This window comes from Schistosoma haematobium, chromosome 1, assembly GCF_000699445.3.
Source record: "Schistosoma haematobium chromosome 1, whole genome shotgun sequence".
NCBI classification, from domain to species: Eukaryota; Metazoa; Platyhelminthes; class Trematoda; order Strigeidida; family Schistosomatidae; genus Schistosoma; species Schistosoma haematobium.
In genome coordinates, this window is record NC_067196.1 from 24984792 (window position 1) to 25003635 (window position 18844).

Sequence of the window (18844 nt, forward strand, 5' to 3'; positions counted from 1 at the left end):
GTTTAAACCCCAGAGAAATTGAGTAACTCTATTCAAGATTTAAGAAACACGTCTTTCCGATTAGTATAAATAACCGGAATTTGTATATTGAGTACTAATTCTTAAATATTTACTTACACTAACTTTTCAAAAGGAATAGGACTGAATTATTGATTTAACTAATAAAGTGACAATGTAAGTACTGACATGTTCGCCATATTAGCATAAGTGATAACGTCTCAGACTGTTAAACTATCTGAACTACGTTCAGATCCACTGGGGAGCACCGATCACCTTAAGATTACAAGTGAGTCTTTCTGACAAATGCCAACACTCATGAAGCCTAGGTCTTGGGGGTTTCCTACAGACTGCTCTTAACCATCTAACACATAACTATTTGTTTGTGTTTCTGTAAATGGCGTTTTTCTCCAATACCCATAATATGAGAAGAAAGTGATAAACATTCTTCAAATCCCACGAAAATAATCAAGGGATAACGCAAGATGATCTCGATTTACACAGTTTTAGTAATTCGTGAAGAACCGATGACTTGTTCTCAGTTTAAACAAACCCTCAAATGCCCTGGTATGGTCGAGGGTGGGGAGAATTCACCCCCCCCTCTTTCGCAATGCTTTGACATGACCACGTGTATACAGCCACTGCCAGGAAGTCCTTCCCACTGCCTTCTCGCCACGTGATTGTTTATGAAATTAAGGACGAAAAACGAATGTCCGGCACACTAACCTGGTTGGTGACTACGGGGAGTCCACCTAGGGGAGTTGGAAAACCCTGATTCCAAACCAATGGTGCACAAGGGCCCCAGCACCCTGAAGGAACAAATGGTTGATGAATCTATTGGTGGTCATCGACTATCATGGGACTGCATCTCCTGACGTTACCCCACTGCCTTGCGGATCAGACCTTTAAGTCAAAGGCTCTGGGTGTAGCCCCCTAAGGAAACCACCTGCTTCGATCTGGGCACCCGCGCAGTATCACAGACCACAAACAAATCAAATCAAATGACAGTTAATACTGGAAATACTATTCTCGCTTTAATTAAGATTCAAATGAATCACATTCATTTGGTAACATTTATATTTATTTTTCTTTTTTATATACTACATCACTTATTTACTCTCTTCTATTCTTACTTTGTGAATCCTTATTTTTCAACTTGTACAGCAGCTCGCCTATGGAGGAAACCCTGTTTTATCTAAGCGTTCTCGAGTCACTGACTGGTCGGAGATTGAATGTTACCACCGAATACGACTACTGAAACTACGTATACCATTCATACTGGCTTCCTTCAACGTTCGCACACTAATGCAGATCGGGCAAGAGGCAGGGTTGCTTATTTCTTTAGAAAGTCTTAATATCGACGTCTGTTGTCTATCGGAGACTCGTATTTATGACTCTAGTGAAGTGTTTCAAATTTGCTCTTCAACTGTAGCTTCAGAAAGCTTGTTTCGTGTGCGTTTATTTGGGGACCCTGGAGCATTAACGTCTAGTTTTGCTGGCGTTAGTGTCGCACCAAACACCAGTCCTGAGGCAGCACTGATCGATTAGATCCCCATTGACAGTCGATTTTATGTCGTTAGATTAGAAAGCTCCATCAAAGTGAGAAGAAATTGATGTGAGAAATTATGTCTTTTCGTCATCTCGGCCTACACTCCGACAGATTTCAGCCTATATGCGACCAAGGATAAGTTTTATCACGAGTTAGATGTTCTTCTACAAAAAATGCGTTCAACAGACATTGTAGTACTAGCTTCAGTTGGGCGTCGTGACACAGGAGTGAGTCGTTTGGGTGGCCAATGAGGACATGTTGGTCGCAGGTCAGATAACGGGGACCGTCTACTGCAACTATGCACAGACCACAACCTATTTCTGGCTAGCACTAACTTTCGGCACAGTCATCGCCTATGTGCCACTTGACGCCCCCCCTCTGCGTCCTGGCAGTTCAACTGTTCTACTGTCCTGGCAACATCAATTAGACCGTCTTACTCTCCATGGCCTGTGACGGCTGATTCACCGAACGAGGTGGAAGTCCGCAAGGAACTCCAACTCTTGGAGCGCTACAAATCATCAGGGCCGGACAACTTACCTCCTGCACTTTTTAAGGATGGTGTTGACTTTCTGGTTAAGGAACTGACTGAGTTGTTTGAAAGGGTTCGGTAGCTAGAGAGTGTCCCAACGTCATGGAATGAGTCGATAGTTGTCCCTATCTCTAAAAAGGGTTCCTGTAAGGACTATCGAGGGATAAGTCTACTTCCTATTACAAACTATTGGCTTCCGTCATACTTTGTGGATTGTTCAAAACCCGAGAAAGATTTGCTCGTGAGGAGAAGGCTGGTTTTCGTTCTGGTCAAGGACGTATTGATCATATCTTCACTCTCTGCCAAATATTAGAACACCGCCATATTTGTCAAAGGTCAACAATCGTAATGTTTCTTGACATCTGGGCTGCCTTCGATTAGTTGGATAGGACTGTTCTCTAGGATCGTCTATTGAAGAAGGGTGTGAAAAGTTTATTAACATCTTAAATGCCCTATATACACACATCTCAGGCAGAATAAGGGAATACAACCACCTCTCTCCATTGTTTCATTCGAGCAGTGGGGTTAGGCAGGGTTGCCCAATCTCACCATTCCTCTTCAACTTTGCTATCGACGACATTCTGGAGACAGCTCTGATGGTTGTAAGTAATGGCGGTGTGAATCTGTTACCTGGAGAAAGACTTCTCGACCTTGAGTATGCGGATGATATTGTCTTACTTTGCGATAATACCCAAGTCATGCAATTCGCACTTAATGAGTTGGCAATTAGTGTCCGTAGGTATGGTACGTGTTTTGCACCTTAAAAGTGTAAAATACTTTTACAATACTGGCAGGAACGTGATCCTGCACTCACCCTGCGTAGTGAGCAGATAGAAGTATTCCAGAAGCTCGTGTATCTGGGTAGCTGCATAAGTGCTTGTGGTGGCGTCAGTGATGAGGTCAGTCCATGTATAGTGACGGCCAGAGCAGCTTATGTTAATTTGGACCATCTTTGGCGCCTTCGTGATGTTAGTCTGGCTGTAAAGGGTCGGATCTACAACGCGTCGGTGAGAGCAGATTTGTTCTATACTTGTGAAACCTGGCCTCTCCGAGTTGAGGATGTTAGACAACTCTCTGTGTTTGATCATTGTTGTCTCCGAAGGATTGCTGGCATCCAGTGGCAACACCATGTTAGTAATGCAGAGGTTCGGTATCGTGTGTTCGGGTACAGAGACAATTCAATTGGTATCAATTGGTATCTTGAAACATCGACTCCAGTGGCTTGGTTATGTTCTACGAATGTCGTCCTAGAGAATCCCACGTCGTGTATTATTTGCCAAAACTGGGACTGGTTGGAGAAAAGCAGAGAGGTGGTCAGTGTATGACATAGTGTCGTGGCTTCTGTTGTTCCTTCACGACTCGCTGGTTGGGGACCTAGAGATGGTTTAGATGGTGGTTGGGGGTAGTCAACAGGAAACCAATCAATCAATTGTGACCTAGATATGGTGGAACGCAGTGGCTTAAGACGTTATCAGATATGGCTTAGAATGGAAGCCAGTGGAGATCCCTCTGTAACTTTCTTTTGCTTTTCTTTATAAAAAATGGACGTACCTCTTCAAATGCAAGAATTCTTTCTGGTTGTACCTTTACCAACTGAACTGCCTGTGTAACTCGTGTAATCAGCAGTCACTGGAACGAGCGGAAAGATCTAAAACCACAAACACAAAATGTTAATTGAACACTTCACAACACTGAGAGAACACGGAATGGGGACCACCAGCCGTTTATTTGAAAATTAAAGTTCGCAGGTTAAGTACAGAAAAGGAGGGCTAGTTTACAAACAGTCTCATGAGTCATCCTGTAAGTTTAGTGCACGCAGAGCTTGCTCTCCTTCTTCTAAAGCATTTATTCTTGGTTGCCCTGCAATAGAAAGAAAACAGAGTCTGTTAACAATACCACACATGACGATTTTAACCCCGTTACACCTGTCCTATTATTATTATTTCACTATCATACACTAATTTCTGTTCGTTACTGTTCCCCTTTTTCTTCTATACACTTTACATCCTCTATCTCTTCACATCCTTATTATTATTGTGTGGCACATATGTATTTGGTGCCCCTTTATACCAATACTTATGCGTTCAAATAAATAAATAATACAGTTTAGACAAATAGTCAGATTAATGTGAATATTTGATGGCTATTTATTTCCGTACGAAAGATATCTTAGAATCCTTATGTATTTTAAACAAATAATGACATCTAAAGTGCATGGGTTGAATTTAACGTTGCGACCATTTATTCTCACCATTTTCTTACTAAATACTTTTACATTGTGCTTATTCTTTCAACATTAAATCTATTACTAAAACATCTTGTGATCGATTAACGTCATAAATTACTTCCAATAGAAAAGCTTTGTGAAGTGACATTAATTTGTCATGTTTTGATAAAACCAAACAAAACTAGGGGACATTCTCTTGCTCTGCTTACAAACACCGAATATTCTACATATAAAAAGAATAGGTCGACAGTCCGAAATAATTGTATATCATCCGCCTTAACCTAAAACCACATACATACACATACACAATGATGTTGACTGGTTTAAGCTCGAATTTACACACGAAATGATGAGTCACGTGTGTAGACACTCAAGTCTCATCGTGTTAACGTTAAAACGTGGGGGTGTACGACAATGAGACAAAGCTATAGCAAATAGGACGAACCAGACTATCGACCTCTGAAAAAACTAACTTGGATGATAGTGATGATGATGACTCATACATATTCATTTGAACTAAGCGTACATCAGTATCCAATCCGCTCTGACCCCAAAAAGGGTCAGGCAGAATAGCTGAAGTTTGAATAACCCTTACGGATCATGGATAATAGGAGGTTTGTTTCACTAAGGAATGAGAAATTCCAAGTAAAAGTAACCTACGTGACACTTGATTGTATGTGCAAAATAGATTTTCATTTAGTGAAATCAGTATTTCGTCATCAAGAACCGTGTAGATAGACGATAGCATTGTCACCAGTGTTTAAGGTTGTAAAATTCTACCTCAATCAGTTGGAAATTATGTAGACAGACAGACAGAGAGAAGCTAAAAATAATGTTGTTAAACTACTGGCATAACCAAAGTGGAGACATAGTTTTCAAGGTCAATTTAACACAATGAAACAGATTTATGGAAAGGTCAACCTAAGTTTCAGTCTGTGACTTATGCAAACGTGAGTTACGGTACAGATTATCATGGACATCCCGGTGGCTGTTCACTGAAAATGCCGCTGCTTTAGATTTTTTTCTTATAATGTTTTGTTGTATGGCCAACAGATATATATATATATATATATATATATATATATATATATATATATACATGGAGAGTCAAAGTTTCAAGGATTGTATTTTTCACATTTTAAAGATCGTTTCGTAAGTGATACTCCATTTTGCCGTTTCCACCAGTAAATATTGTAGTGAACAAAAGCCAGGACAACATGTAATTTCATTAAGTGTAATAATAGAGTTACATAGTTAACGTGCTATAACCTCTTTTAATGGAACAAGGTCCGAATACAAATATTATTTACCTTAGGTTGATTCTGAATGAATGAGTCGTGTCTTCGTATAGATTGAAAGAGCACTTAAAGGAAAACAATATCCGTTATGAACATGTATCACATTAATTCAACTAGATTTATTGAGTATAAACAAAGTAATTACAATAATTTGATTTTGGTGAAGAGCAAATTTCGCTACTTATTATCATACTGTTCTATTAAAAATAATCATGATTAGTTATTTATATATAGCACTGTTTAACAGAAAACTACTGAAGTCGACTGCAAATAAAAAAATAATATACCTAATGTTTTATAAAGTGGATTCTGTACTTAATTATAGAAGCACCATGAATGGCTTACAAGGTTCCTTTTGTGGTTAATATTACAGTATATACATTCATGAAAGTCTATGGATTATTTTAATTTCCTTAGTTAATATCAATAAACCCATTTTCGGGATTGGACAGATATCCATTGTCATTATGTACTATTTCTCTCTGAAAAGAAGTCTGCTATTATAGCATATATACTTCTATCCCATACACACCAACAAATACAGAGCAAGACAACCAGTGTAGCAGCAGACTCTGCATCACTAGGCATCAGCATACATAGAGAACACCAACACAATCACACTTGATGGAGAAACTCTCGAACAGGTGAATACATTCACGTGTCTGGAAAGCATCATCGATGAACATGGAGGAACTGATGCAGATGTATATGTGAGGATTTACAATGTTAGGACAATATTCACACAGTTGAAGAACATATGGAACTCGAAACAACTGTCAACCAATATCAATGTCAAAATTTTCAATATGAACGTCAAGACAGATAGTTCCATTGTACTCAGCTCAATCTTGGAGAACTACTACAACCATCATCATCATCATCATCATCTTCATCAAAACAGTACAAACATTTATAAACAATTGTCTATGTGAGGTACTGAATTTCCGTTGATCGGATACCACCAATAATAGATTACTGTGTGTGTGAGAGAGAGAGAGAGAGAGAGAGAGAGAGAGAGAGAGCAGATCAGTTTCGAAATGAAGAGGAAATTAGGAAAGATGATGTAAGTGGATAGGACATATATTGAGGAAATCACCAAACTACATCACGAGGTAGGTTGTAACTCGGAGTCTATCATGGGAATGGAAAACTGGAAGACCGAAGAACATACTGCGTCGATGATTAGAGGCATATATGAAAAGGATGAATAGGAACTGGCAACTAGTTGAAAGGATTGCTCAGTACAGTGTTGGATGGAGAATTCTGGTTGGCGGCCTATGTCCCTACACAAGGGGTATCAGGCGTAAGTAATTATATCACATATATCGTTAATTTACTGATGAAAATTAGTATCTTAAGCCTACCTACAGAATGAAATAGGGGATTATATTGACACAAATTTAAATGTCACAGCTGATTATTTATTAGGTGGAGGGTACACAACCCGATGTTTATTGGGAGACAATCATTTCAAGCTTCGTCATAAACTGATGTCAACTGATGAGTCACTTGATGGCAAAGGGAAGTATACAACTATTCCGCCGCAGACTGACTCCTAAACAGTGATTGAACACAAACTAACATGCAACAGAACCCAAAATATTCTAGTTTTGAAGAAAACACCATTACGTGAGGTCACTGAATCATCATCCAATGGTCATATATGTAAATTAAGTCAGTCTGTTATGTAACATATCCTCCTATACTGTTGTCACCATGTCATCTCATTGCAGACCTGACTTATTTCATATATTATGGTTTCCTATCTATGACATCAACTGAGAATCGTAACATATAGCAAACTGACTAAAATTAAAAATGTAAATTACAGAATTATGGAAGAACGGCTTAAAAATATCGTATTTTTTTACAGTACTAGAATATCGTGAGTAGAAATCTGTTTGGGCTATTAGATGAATACTTCTTAAGAATTCTGATCTAGAGTGAAGTTACAGTTTAATACTGGTTTCGAATAACTCTTCGAATTATATCACACCATAATAAAAGGTACTTTCTAACTAATATGAAATCTTTCATAGAAACTCCTAATCTGATCATTTTAAATTACCTTTCAATGGTGGTCTAACTTAGATCAACTCATGAATTCAACTAAATTTTAAATTTAACATAAAATATCTTAAACACAACATGACATAGAAAATCTGTCTTACTAAAATATAAATTTGTTTGACCCAACTGGAACTACGTTACTTTACTGGATTTAAATATTGTCATTCCGATCAATATTGTTAAAATGATGACAACGGAGTTCAGAACATTGTGATTTATCTTACATAATACATTTACTAACAACAATAAATGTATTATAATTAAGGTGAATGAAATTAAGTTAAAATTTTGATGGTATTGTATATGTTTAGAGTTTATTAGCAGAGCTTTCATTGGCATTATTGACAACAACTTCACCGCCTACTTCATGTAAAAGCGAGATTTTCAGTTATTCTACAAGTATTACGGTTTTGTGTTGTAATTGGCAGCTGTCTTGGTAGATTTCATTATTTTCATTTATTCTTGTGTTGTTTATGTTAGTTGATTTTGTCGGCTAACCTCTGGCCTGGTAATATTGTAAAGATTGATAATGAAAGCTCTGTAATCAAACGATCTAACACAGAGAACACAAGTATCACCAAAATCATCCAAGTTGCAGATATTATCTATCAAGTTAACAAATTTCATTGTTGAAACGTGATTTGTGTTGCATATACTTTATATTATCTATGATATTTACAATTATGATAGTTCCCATTTTTTTCAATCGTACTTTTTTCAATTATAAGAAATCAGTAAACATTCTTTTTTCCCTTTCATCATTGCTTCAAAATTGTTGTGGCTTATTTTACTCCATCATTTAAAAAAAGTCCCAGTGTTTAGAGTGAAGTTAGTGTTATACAAGCTTCTGAAAAGTATAAATTTTCCTTATAAAAATTGACCTTAAATATTTTTACTGATTATCAGCGTACATACAATTATATATATTAAATGAAGTACAACAATACAAATACTTACAAAGTAAGACTAATTCAAGAGACTATTGTCCGATCGACTAGAATACGTTGAAGCTAAGGACTGATGTTGAAAAGTCGATAATTCAGGTCACGAGAGAATTCAAATAAAATATTGTTGTATTTTCAGTTCAATGCTTTGCATATTTAGCAACAGTATCCAAATGATAATTCTATTTTAATTTTTATATAAATCACTATGTGTTATACCGAAGTACTTAGTTAATAATTCATTATACACAATTGTGTATATCCTGTTAAAAAAAAGCGATCGATTAGGTTTTTTCATAACAATGAATGGAAATACTGAAAAAAAACAATGATTTGAGCAGAATAATATGAATTTCTTTTGAATCGGTTGGACTTTCAATCACCATCTTAAACCTGTAATATTTTAATATCAATAAGTATAAGTGTAATATAACGATATTTTTACAGAAATAAAATTGATCAAAGTTAATTTGAACACTTGTCAGAATAGTGTAGTAAATATTCTGAATTACTTACTTACTTACTTACGTCTGTTAACCCTCGTAAAGAAGCATAGGCCACCCACCAGAATTCTCCATCCATCTCTGTACTGAGCAATCCTTTCCACTAGTTGCTAGTTGCTAATCATCCTTTTCATATCTGCTTCCAATTCCCGACGCAGTATGCTCTTTGGTCTTCCTGTTTTTCATTTCCCTTCAGGATTGTGACGATTACTACAATTAAATCAGGTTAGTATCAAAGAGATCATCGGGCTTGAAATGTGTAGATACACTTATTATGTACGCAACTAAACATTTAGACATCGAGTTTGTTGTACCATGAAAGTAACGATGAGTTCAGCATTTAAAACATTGCTATATGATGGAGAACAGATGGCACAGTTTAGAGGTCAATTTATCAAAATTGTGCATAAAACAATGAACACTAAGGATTCGGATATTTTTTTACAATTACTGAAGAGACTATTTCTCAGAGTACGACAGATATGAACCACCTATAAATTGAGAAAAGTATTATGAAATTTTAAAGACAGCCTGAGAAACAGCAGTTATTGACAAAGATTCATCTATAAATACGAAAACCTGAAAATAAAAACCGATTAATAATATAACATAGCATATCGTATCATAAAATATCTTCTATTAGTTAGTATCACACATTTGACTTGGTTGATTCTACTTATCACTGATTCACATTTGTACGCACAGAAATTTATCACGAAGATAGTCATTAGTAAGCAGTATGATATTCACTTAGTTGTCGGTTTAACAGAATCTTACAGATTACATAACATTGCTTTATACATACTACTTTTTGGCTGAATTCCAAACCTTTTTTTTTTACAGCAAATTATGACTTTGTGGTCTAAAGGTGTATACGAAGAGCCAGTTCTGATTCCGCTTGAAGCGTTTTTAATAAAATGTATATAATTCTAAAGTTAGGAAGTACCCTGTACAGTACTACATGATTTTCAATGGTTTTCTATCGGATGTCAGTTTATTGTGAAAATTGCCGTACTTCTTGTCACTTCTTTTCTAAAAACCTTAGTGATCCAAAATTTACCACCTTGTAAATAGAACACACTCTTTTTGCGTGGTCTCAACCTTTAATCTTTTGTAAATAAAATTATCAGTATAGGGTTGTAGGAATTGTTGATTTCTGATTAATACAGAAGGTCCTGGGTTCGAATCCTGCGTGCGGGATCGTGTGCGCGCACTTACAAGGAGTCCCATCCTAGGACAAAACGGCTGTCCAGTGCTTCCAGGTTTTCAATGGTGGTCTGACATTGATGGATTCGTGATCTCAAGCATAAAGAAAATTACTTTGACTTTTCAGTTAAAGCCATGTAGTCTGTGACGTATAAATGCGATAACATATAGACCCTGCCTTTTATATTCATTCATTATTTGTGCTTTATTCAATTTTATTTGAGTTGTAAACTAACTTCAAATTCTTTATAATGGTAATGGTAGTAGTAGTAGTATTGTGGTAATATTAGTCCATTTCTTTAAGTACAGTTATATACAAACAAGTTGAATTTGGGACTGTTTCTTTTAGATATAGTTGTATGAGTAGTATATATTAGTATCAATAAATATTACGAGTCCACAATCTACTGACGATATACATTCAATACTTGTTTATACTGATGACGATGTTGTTGTTGTTATTGTAGATGCTGATGACTCACGTGTCGCATGCATATATGTTGCCATAGTTATATGTATGTATGTCTGTATAAGTGTATAATCTTACTGACAGACAGAAATAACAAGGAGAGAGAATATACAGAATATACTCATTCTTTATTTTCTGCCTCGTGAAACACCCGGATTCATAAAATATTTTTTACATAGTTTTGTAACATTTTCTTTGCGATAAAAATTAAAGAGCATATATGTATATATATATTAAAATTTTCTGTCTAGCTAGCATGTGATTGTGACAAATTGACTGGTTGTCTTACTGTCTGAGAAATATCACTGTAATCAAAATGTTCATATCTCTGGTAAGACAATTTACGTAGGTAGTGAGCCAAGTAGCATCACATGAACAACACAACTGGTAGAATAAATAAAAATTTATCCATTTTCGTGGTATTTTAAAGTCGTTACTCTGAAATCTAGAGTTTTAAACATGGACTGGTGATATCGGTGAGCCGATCAATAACATCAGTAAATAATATATTTGGATATTTCTTCTCTGGTATTTTTTAAGAGTATTCATCAGAGCTTACTAAAATCACTTAGATATACAAATAAATTTAAGATATAAATATTTCATTGAGAGGCTTTAGTGGAAATTTCTTTAGCTTATAGATTGTATTCATCACACAATCATCTCAATTAAGGTACTATTAGAAAAAGAACCATACAACAATCAACTCACACTTCATTCTAGTATGGCAATTATCAACCTACCAATTAAACCGATATCCACAAAACTCCATCATTCAAACTATCACGGTCAACTCACTAATGATTTATTTCATGATTCTCTCCAAGTCTCAATGAGAATTCGTGACTGACCGAGTTCAGATATGTTACATGTGAAACACTCATCACCAATTACATTGGATAACGATCAAACGATATTGTCAAAGTGATTGAGATTTCGATTGTAGCATTGAGTGCTGACGCAGTAGTTCAAACAATTCATTGATTGATATGCGATGTGAATGTTGTGTATTGTATTGGATCAGTGTTGAGGTTATTTGCACGCTCTACTGAATAGTCTCAAAGTGGTACGAATCATGTGTGTAATGTTTTCTGATTTTCAGTGGTACATCAACTGAGATCAATCTATGGTGAATACAACCTACATAAAATTCATTTGTTGTAATGATTATCATTTAGGCACTAAATTTTCAAAATTTAGTCAATCTTCTTATAATGATTAAGCAAAATACAGTTCAGTGAACAAGACATTTTTCGATAATGTCATTTACTAAATCCATACAATCATACTTATTTTTATATTACATATAATAGTCTATAAGAGACTAGAAGATTGCTCCATTACCATCAGAATGAGGTTTTGTGGAGTTTTTAGTAATTTACTAGTTGAATTTATCAGTCTATTATAGCTAAGCCACCATGGAAAACCTGTAAGTACTGGACGGCCGTTTCATCCCAGTATGGGACTTCTCAGCAGTGCGCATCCACGACTCATTATCAACAAAAACGACTAAAATTTAATCGAAAATTTCAAATGTCAAGCAAAGTTATATAACAGTCAAATGGCAATAGGAATGAGAATTAACATATACAAGCGAGATGTGAACGATAATTGTCTACTAGACCAACATAATGAACTGAAAAACACATTTTAAAAACAAATAACAAAATAAGAAGAAAGTGTTAGATTTCTGGTAAAATAAAGGTCCGGATAAATATTTATGTGACTTTCAAACCAAATTATCTTATTTGATTTGATTAGTTATCGAAGTCGCTGCTATGAACAAATACTTATCCAGCTTCCCTTAGAATCAGTTTAGTTGATTTTGTAAATAATTTCCAATGAAGAGTTTGATGGAGATATTAGCTAATGCTCATCTGTTTGTAATCTCAAATTTCTTTGTCCCCAAAAGTCATAATTATGTATTAGAAATAAAGAATATTGTTTAATTACTCAAATTAGAAACAAAAATATGAACTAAATGATATTGAACTACTGACATGATCAAAACTTGTCAGCTAACAACAATCTAATTATAATGAGTTCGATTCTGTAGACGATTATAACTTCTCATTGTTAATAAGGAAAGAATCATGATGAAACATTCGTTAATCCCTTCCACTTTTTTTCTTTTATAATGCTTCGTCAGTTTTCATTACTCTGTATTGAACAAAAACACAAATTACATAGTTTAAAGTTACAAATGATTTGTTAATCCAATAATGTTTTTCAAAGTTAACTAGATATCTATAGCATAACTAATAAAAGTCATAGGGTACTAGATATGATTTATGTTAAAAAGGAAATTTCAATTTTCGGATGTGCTACCTATTATATTAATTAATAAATTAATTTCGCTGGTTGAAATCATGAGTCATTTGAAGCTAGACCACCATGGAAAACCTGGAATCACTGGACGGCCGTTTCGTCCTAGTATGGGACTCCTCAGCAGTGCGCATCCACGATCCCGCGCCCCGCGAGATCCAGACCGAGGACCTATCAGTCTAGCGCCAGGCGCTTAACCAACTAAACCACTGAGCCGGCATCCAACGGTGTTAATGTCTAACTTCAACCAATCCACGAAATTGCGCCACCATACACCATTGTCATCAGAGAGTTCATATCTCACAACAGACCTGGTTAAACTCCACTGGTAACGACTTCTCACTGAAACTCCAGGAGTGTCTCCTGAAGTCAGTCACTAGTGAGCAAGTGATTATTATTATTATCAGAATGGGTTTTGTGAAGATTTTTAGAAATGTCGCTGGTTGAAATCAATCAAATTTCTAAAAATCTCCACAAAACCCATTCTGATAATAAGAATAAATTAATAAAACAGAATCTAATTCATTCTATTAGATGTAGCAACACTAAATTTGATTTTTGTTACTATTTTCAGTCAAAATTTAATGATAATTTCCAATGAAAGCAGGAAATGTTAACTTTAAATTTTCTGAATGAAAACAAGCAAAATGACAGTTATTATCATTATCAATAGTAATTACAGATTTAGTTATCACTAACAATCTAAATATTAAAAAATAAAAACAGAATTGAAGTGTTATTACATTCGAAAGTTAATATGTTTAGATCATTGTAGGAATATATCATCTACATTGAAATCGAATCTTACGAGCAGGATTGTGAATGCTCACTGCTGAGGAGTCCCACAATAGGACGAAATAGCCGGTCAGTGCTTTCAGGTTTTCAGTGGTGGTCTAATATATCATTTGGTTCATGATCTCAATCAAAAACTAAGCTATTTTGATGATTTAATAATAATTCTATTAACATTAACCGTTCAGTTTCACATCGTAATAAATCATCAAAATGCCATAAAACCATTTTCTCTTTCATCAGTAATATTTACTTATTTACTAAAACTTAATTCAATTGATTCCAGTATAGAAAATAATTTATTAATTCCAAATTTTTTGAAAAAAATATTATGTTCTAAAAAAATAATTAAATGGTTTAATTTGGTAGTTGAATTCACCAGTCGGTTAAACCTAGACCACCATCTAAAACCGTTTAGTCCTAGCATGGGACTGCTCATCAGTGTGCACCCACTATCCCGCTCGAGGGGGGTTAAACCCAGGACCTTCGGTCTCGCGCACGGACGCTTAACCTCTAGACCACTAAGCCAGCACTCAACGGTGTTAATGTCTAACTTTAACCAATCCACGAAATTGCACCACCGTCCACCGTTGTCCTCAGTGAGTCACTGCCTCACAACAGACCTGGTTGAATACCACTGGTCACGGTTTCTCATTAGAACTCCAGAAAATATCTCCTGAAGCCAGTCACTAGTGATGATTATCATCACGAAGGGATTTTGTGGAGATTGTAGTAATTTAATAGTTGAATTCATGAGTCGATTAAAGTTAGGACGAAACGGCCGTCCGGTGCTTCCAGGTTATCCATAGTGGTCTAACTTTAATCACCGTTCTTCTGAACAACAACATCATCACCATATACTTTAAAGAGAAGTTAGCCATTAGAATTCCACTAGAACTGAGCAACAGCTTGTTTAGTTGATCTAAAATTTAGTTGGTTATTATCCATAACTGTATGTTTGTTTTCATTTTTTCCCATCTTAGTTTAAATTATTACTGAGATTTTGTACTACATGAAAATTGATTGTTCACTACTAAATTTCATTCATGTAACTGGTGAAAGTTGAAATTTACATAGAGCTATTTTGATCCAGTTTTAGGATTTGTTTTCTCCCATAATGTTCTTTAAGTGTATTTGTAAAAAGACTGTATCACTTCATTAAAATCAAGGTTAACTTCATAATATAGATAAGTGTGTGATTTACTCTTCAACATTTAACCTAATATACAAATGCCTATGATAAATACGCTGTCATAAGAGTAAGATAGAATACAAAACCTTACAATCATTTGTAGAATCCTGATTACGTTTAAATCATCATATCATATAATTAACACAGTGTCAATGTCTAACACGTTAAAAACTATAATTTTCTAATATATGGTCTCAATTGTCAGGTTGTTTTTGAATTTACTTTTGTACATTGTTGATTGTTGTTGACTAACTTCCTTATTCAACGAAAGTATAATCGCTTTGTAGACTGAAATGTAGTTCATATATTCTCTTATTCTTCTTCAGTCTTTTAAATTTTTACACGAACGCTTTTTTTTAAACTCACTTTGTAATGAAGTACCACTACACTAGGTACAAACCTAACGACGACTGAATCTTACAGATTCTAGAATATATTATAATACAAAGAAACTCCTAAGCAGTGTTATAAGTCCAAATTCTGGTCTTCAGCTGATGCTAGTTTGTAAAGTAGAAAACAAAGTAAAATGAAGTGCAAGTTTTTTTTATCAACGTATGGATATCTAAATCAAGTTCCTGTTTAATGTTTCATTGAAATCATGAATCAATATAAGCTAGACGAACATTGAAAACTTGGAAGCACCGGACAACCGTTTGGTCTTAGTACAACACTCTCACTATTGTGTATCCATAACCCCACACGCAGGACTCAAACCCTGTACCTTCAATGTTGCATGTGAACGCTTAATCTCTAGACCATTAAGCCGGTATCTAACGATATTAATGTTTAACCTCAATCAATACACAACATTGCGAGACTATCTTCCATTATCTTCAGTGGACGATTGCCTCACACGTCACAGATGAGCTCCGTCGGTCAACGATTCTCACTAGAACCCCGAAACTGTCCTCTTCAAGTTAGCAGGATCATGGATGTGTAATGCTGAGGAGTCCCATGATTTCAATGAAACTGAACAACCTCCACGATTCCAAACGGAAAATCAATTTCAATGGTTTTAAAAACTTGGGAATTGGGTAGATGATCTTTATTAATGTTAGAAATCTGTATTTTCTAGTAAGTGAAAAAAACAGAGTAAAATTTTTATACTGATGTTTTGCTGTTCAATGAGAATAACTCTTCAAAGTAGTAATAGACCAGAATTTAAAAACGTCTCATCTTATTTATGGTAACTCGGTCGAAGTTTTTCTGTATGAAGTAATTTTAAATTGTTGAGTGAATGAATTGATAAATAATAACAGTTATGTATATATTCTTAGATTTGATGAATGAATGAATCATAAGATACAGCATATGTCTATGTGGTTGAAATTTTTCCTATCACATTTGTGTTAACAATGTTAGTTTGTGAGAGGAGGTTGTGTAAGTCAGATGAAATTTTGTCTTATCCCCTAGTTTCTATTCAGATAATTTTCATCCTTTTTTATTAAGTGATTCTTCTAAGAGACGTTCTTGGTAATTTTTTTAGTTTTTCTGAACTATTTCAATATAAATATTATCGTGGTCTAATATTATGGTGTGTAAATGTCTGGTTGAAGAATTTTTAGACTTTTCGAACTGTTTTGAATTTCCCGGTTTTCGAACAGAAGCTCGACAATGTTTATTCACTCTAATATTAGTTTATCGAGTAATCTGCTCGATGTATATTGCGTCACGGTCTGAACATTTTATTTTGTAGATATAATTAGATTGTGAATTATTGGGTAATTTATCTTCTAAATGGACAAGTTTGTTTCGTAATGTGTCTAAAAAATACCCTGATATTGGATTTGTTGAATATTCTTCCGATCAAATTTAATGTGCGTGATCTGCATGTAGTACATGAATTCGGAGCACATTTTTGATCATATTTAAAGTTGATTTCTATTTTGTGGATGAAATTCTTCGTATAGTTATTTCTTTGAAGAATTTTGTTTATATGTGGTGGTTTGTTTCATTTGTTGTCAATATATCAACTCTCTAGAGACAATCGATATCATTTCACTGATGAAGTGTGAGGGTCTAAAATCCTAATATTTGTTTGTGTTAATTCTTAACAAGTCATATTCAAATATCCATTTTCTTCTCGATCAACTAGACAATCTAAAAATGTCAAACCACCTTAATCTAATTCTGAAGTAAATTTAATACTGGACGATTCATTGTTTAATTCATTCCAAAATGTCATGTTTTATTACCGTGAAAATGTTATTGACGTATCTTAGTCATACTTTTGGTTAAAGTATTTTTAAGATATTTTCTTTAGATTTATAGATGAATAGATTTGCGATTTTAGGTAGTGCAGGTGAACCAATCAGTACCTCATTGGTTTATCAATAATAAATTTCCCTAAAATGTAAAATAATTGTTTTTTTTAAACAGAATAGTAAGGCTTTGATGATTTTACTAGTGCTAAGTGAAGACGTTTCTGATAAATAACTTTCGGTAATAGGGATGGTCATACAACTTGTGAATGTAATTTTGTTATATGTTAAATAACAATTTATTACTAATTAGAGATTACTGGACTTATAAAATGCTATTTATCTGCAATCAACTCATATATGTAAGTCTGATGTGTAAATCTAAAATGATCGAACAATTTACATAGTGAAATATGAATAGAAATCTTAACAGAATAAAATGAGTGTATTTCATAGACGCAAAAGAATATCAAGCGACCTACTGCTCAGAATACTAGCCCTTTGGTAGGTAGATAAGTATCTCGCCTGTGTTATGGCTAACTCCGCCTGGAGCCCCTCTGGGGCTACTGCTGGTCTTAAGCCCGGATAAAGGAGGGGGTTGGGCATGGGGTTAGCGACCCCATCCCGTAGAAAACTAACTCGCTAAAAAACGCTAACCAAAACGTTGTGTTACGGCTTCCGTAAGATAGTAAAAGTTAATAGAACGTTTTGTATTAATTTCGGGATTTCTTCAGCTACCAATCTACAAAGGTTATTGAGAATTCTAAAACAAATAGAGCGGTCAACATGCTTGACTTGTTCATTTCTATATACCACTGGACACAACAAGGAGGGACCAGTATCGTTGAGTTTTCATGGCGAACACCATATTTTAAGCAGACTAATCGGAGTGATTCATCAGTAAAATATCTTATGTAGTGTTCGTCGAATAAAAAAGAGACGTGTTTTGTATAAATTTGATAACTAATTATTTACGTTTTATTATCTTTTTCAGTAGTACTATTAGTAGTATAACTTGAAAAATGATTAAATTTCTCCTAGTTTTAAAATACAGAATTAGATTTCATTTTGAATATATCTTCATTGTTTAGCAAACTTTAAACAAAATCATTAAAATCCTTTCTGGTTGATATAAACACTATACAATTACCATTTCATTGGAAAACTAGACCACAAAATATGAAAATCCATAAATAACATTCTAAAAAACTAATAATAATATTAACTACTTATCTACGGTCATAACAAGTCACGTTCTGACTATTTTTGTTCTTTTCTGACGAACTTTGAAATGAAATTCAAATGTTAACAGTCCATTTATATATATGTATATACTGACTCACATTGGAATCGTCATATTCTAATTGTAGTGTGGTAAATATAATTCGCTGCAGTTTATCGATTAACCACACGTATAAACATGTTTATTGTAGTCAAGAAATCACATAGAAAATTTAAATCTTCAGTTTCCAATAGATCTGACCACACTTTTCGTGTCTATAATAAACGTAATCTCTACAGAACGATTGATGTAGTTGATGA

General features: G+C 34.6%; 1 protein-coding gene across 1 annotated transcript; it reads left to right on the forward strand.

Annotated features, from left to right (window-relative positions):
* Positions 1-2923: 2923 nt before the first annotated feature.
* On the forward strand, positions 2924-3496 carry MS3_00000181 (uncharacterized protein; the record flags this gene model as incomplete). Its single annotated transcript, XM_051208051.1, has 1 exon — positions 2924-3496. A coding segment is annotated over one exon (477 nt), but the record flags the coding sequence as incomplete, so codon positions are not given.
* Positions 3497-18844: the final 15348 nt, after the last annotated feature.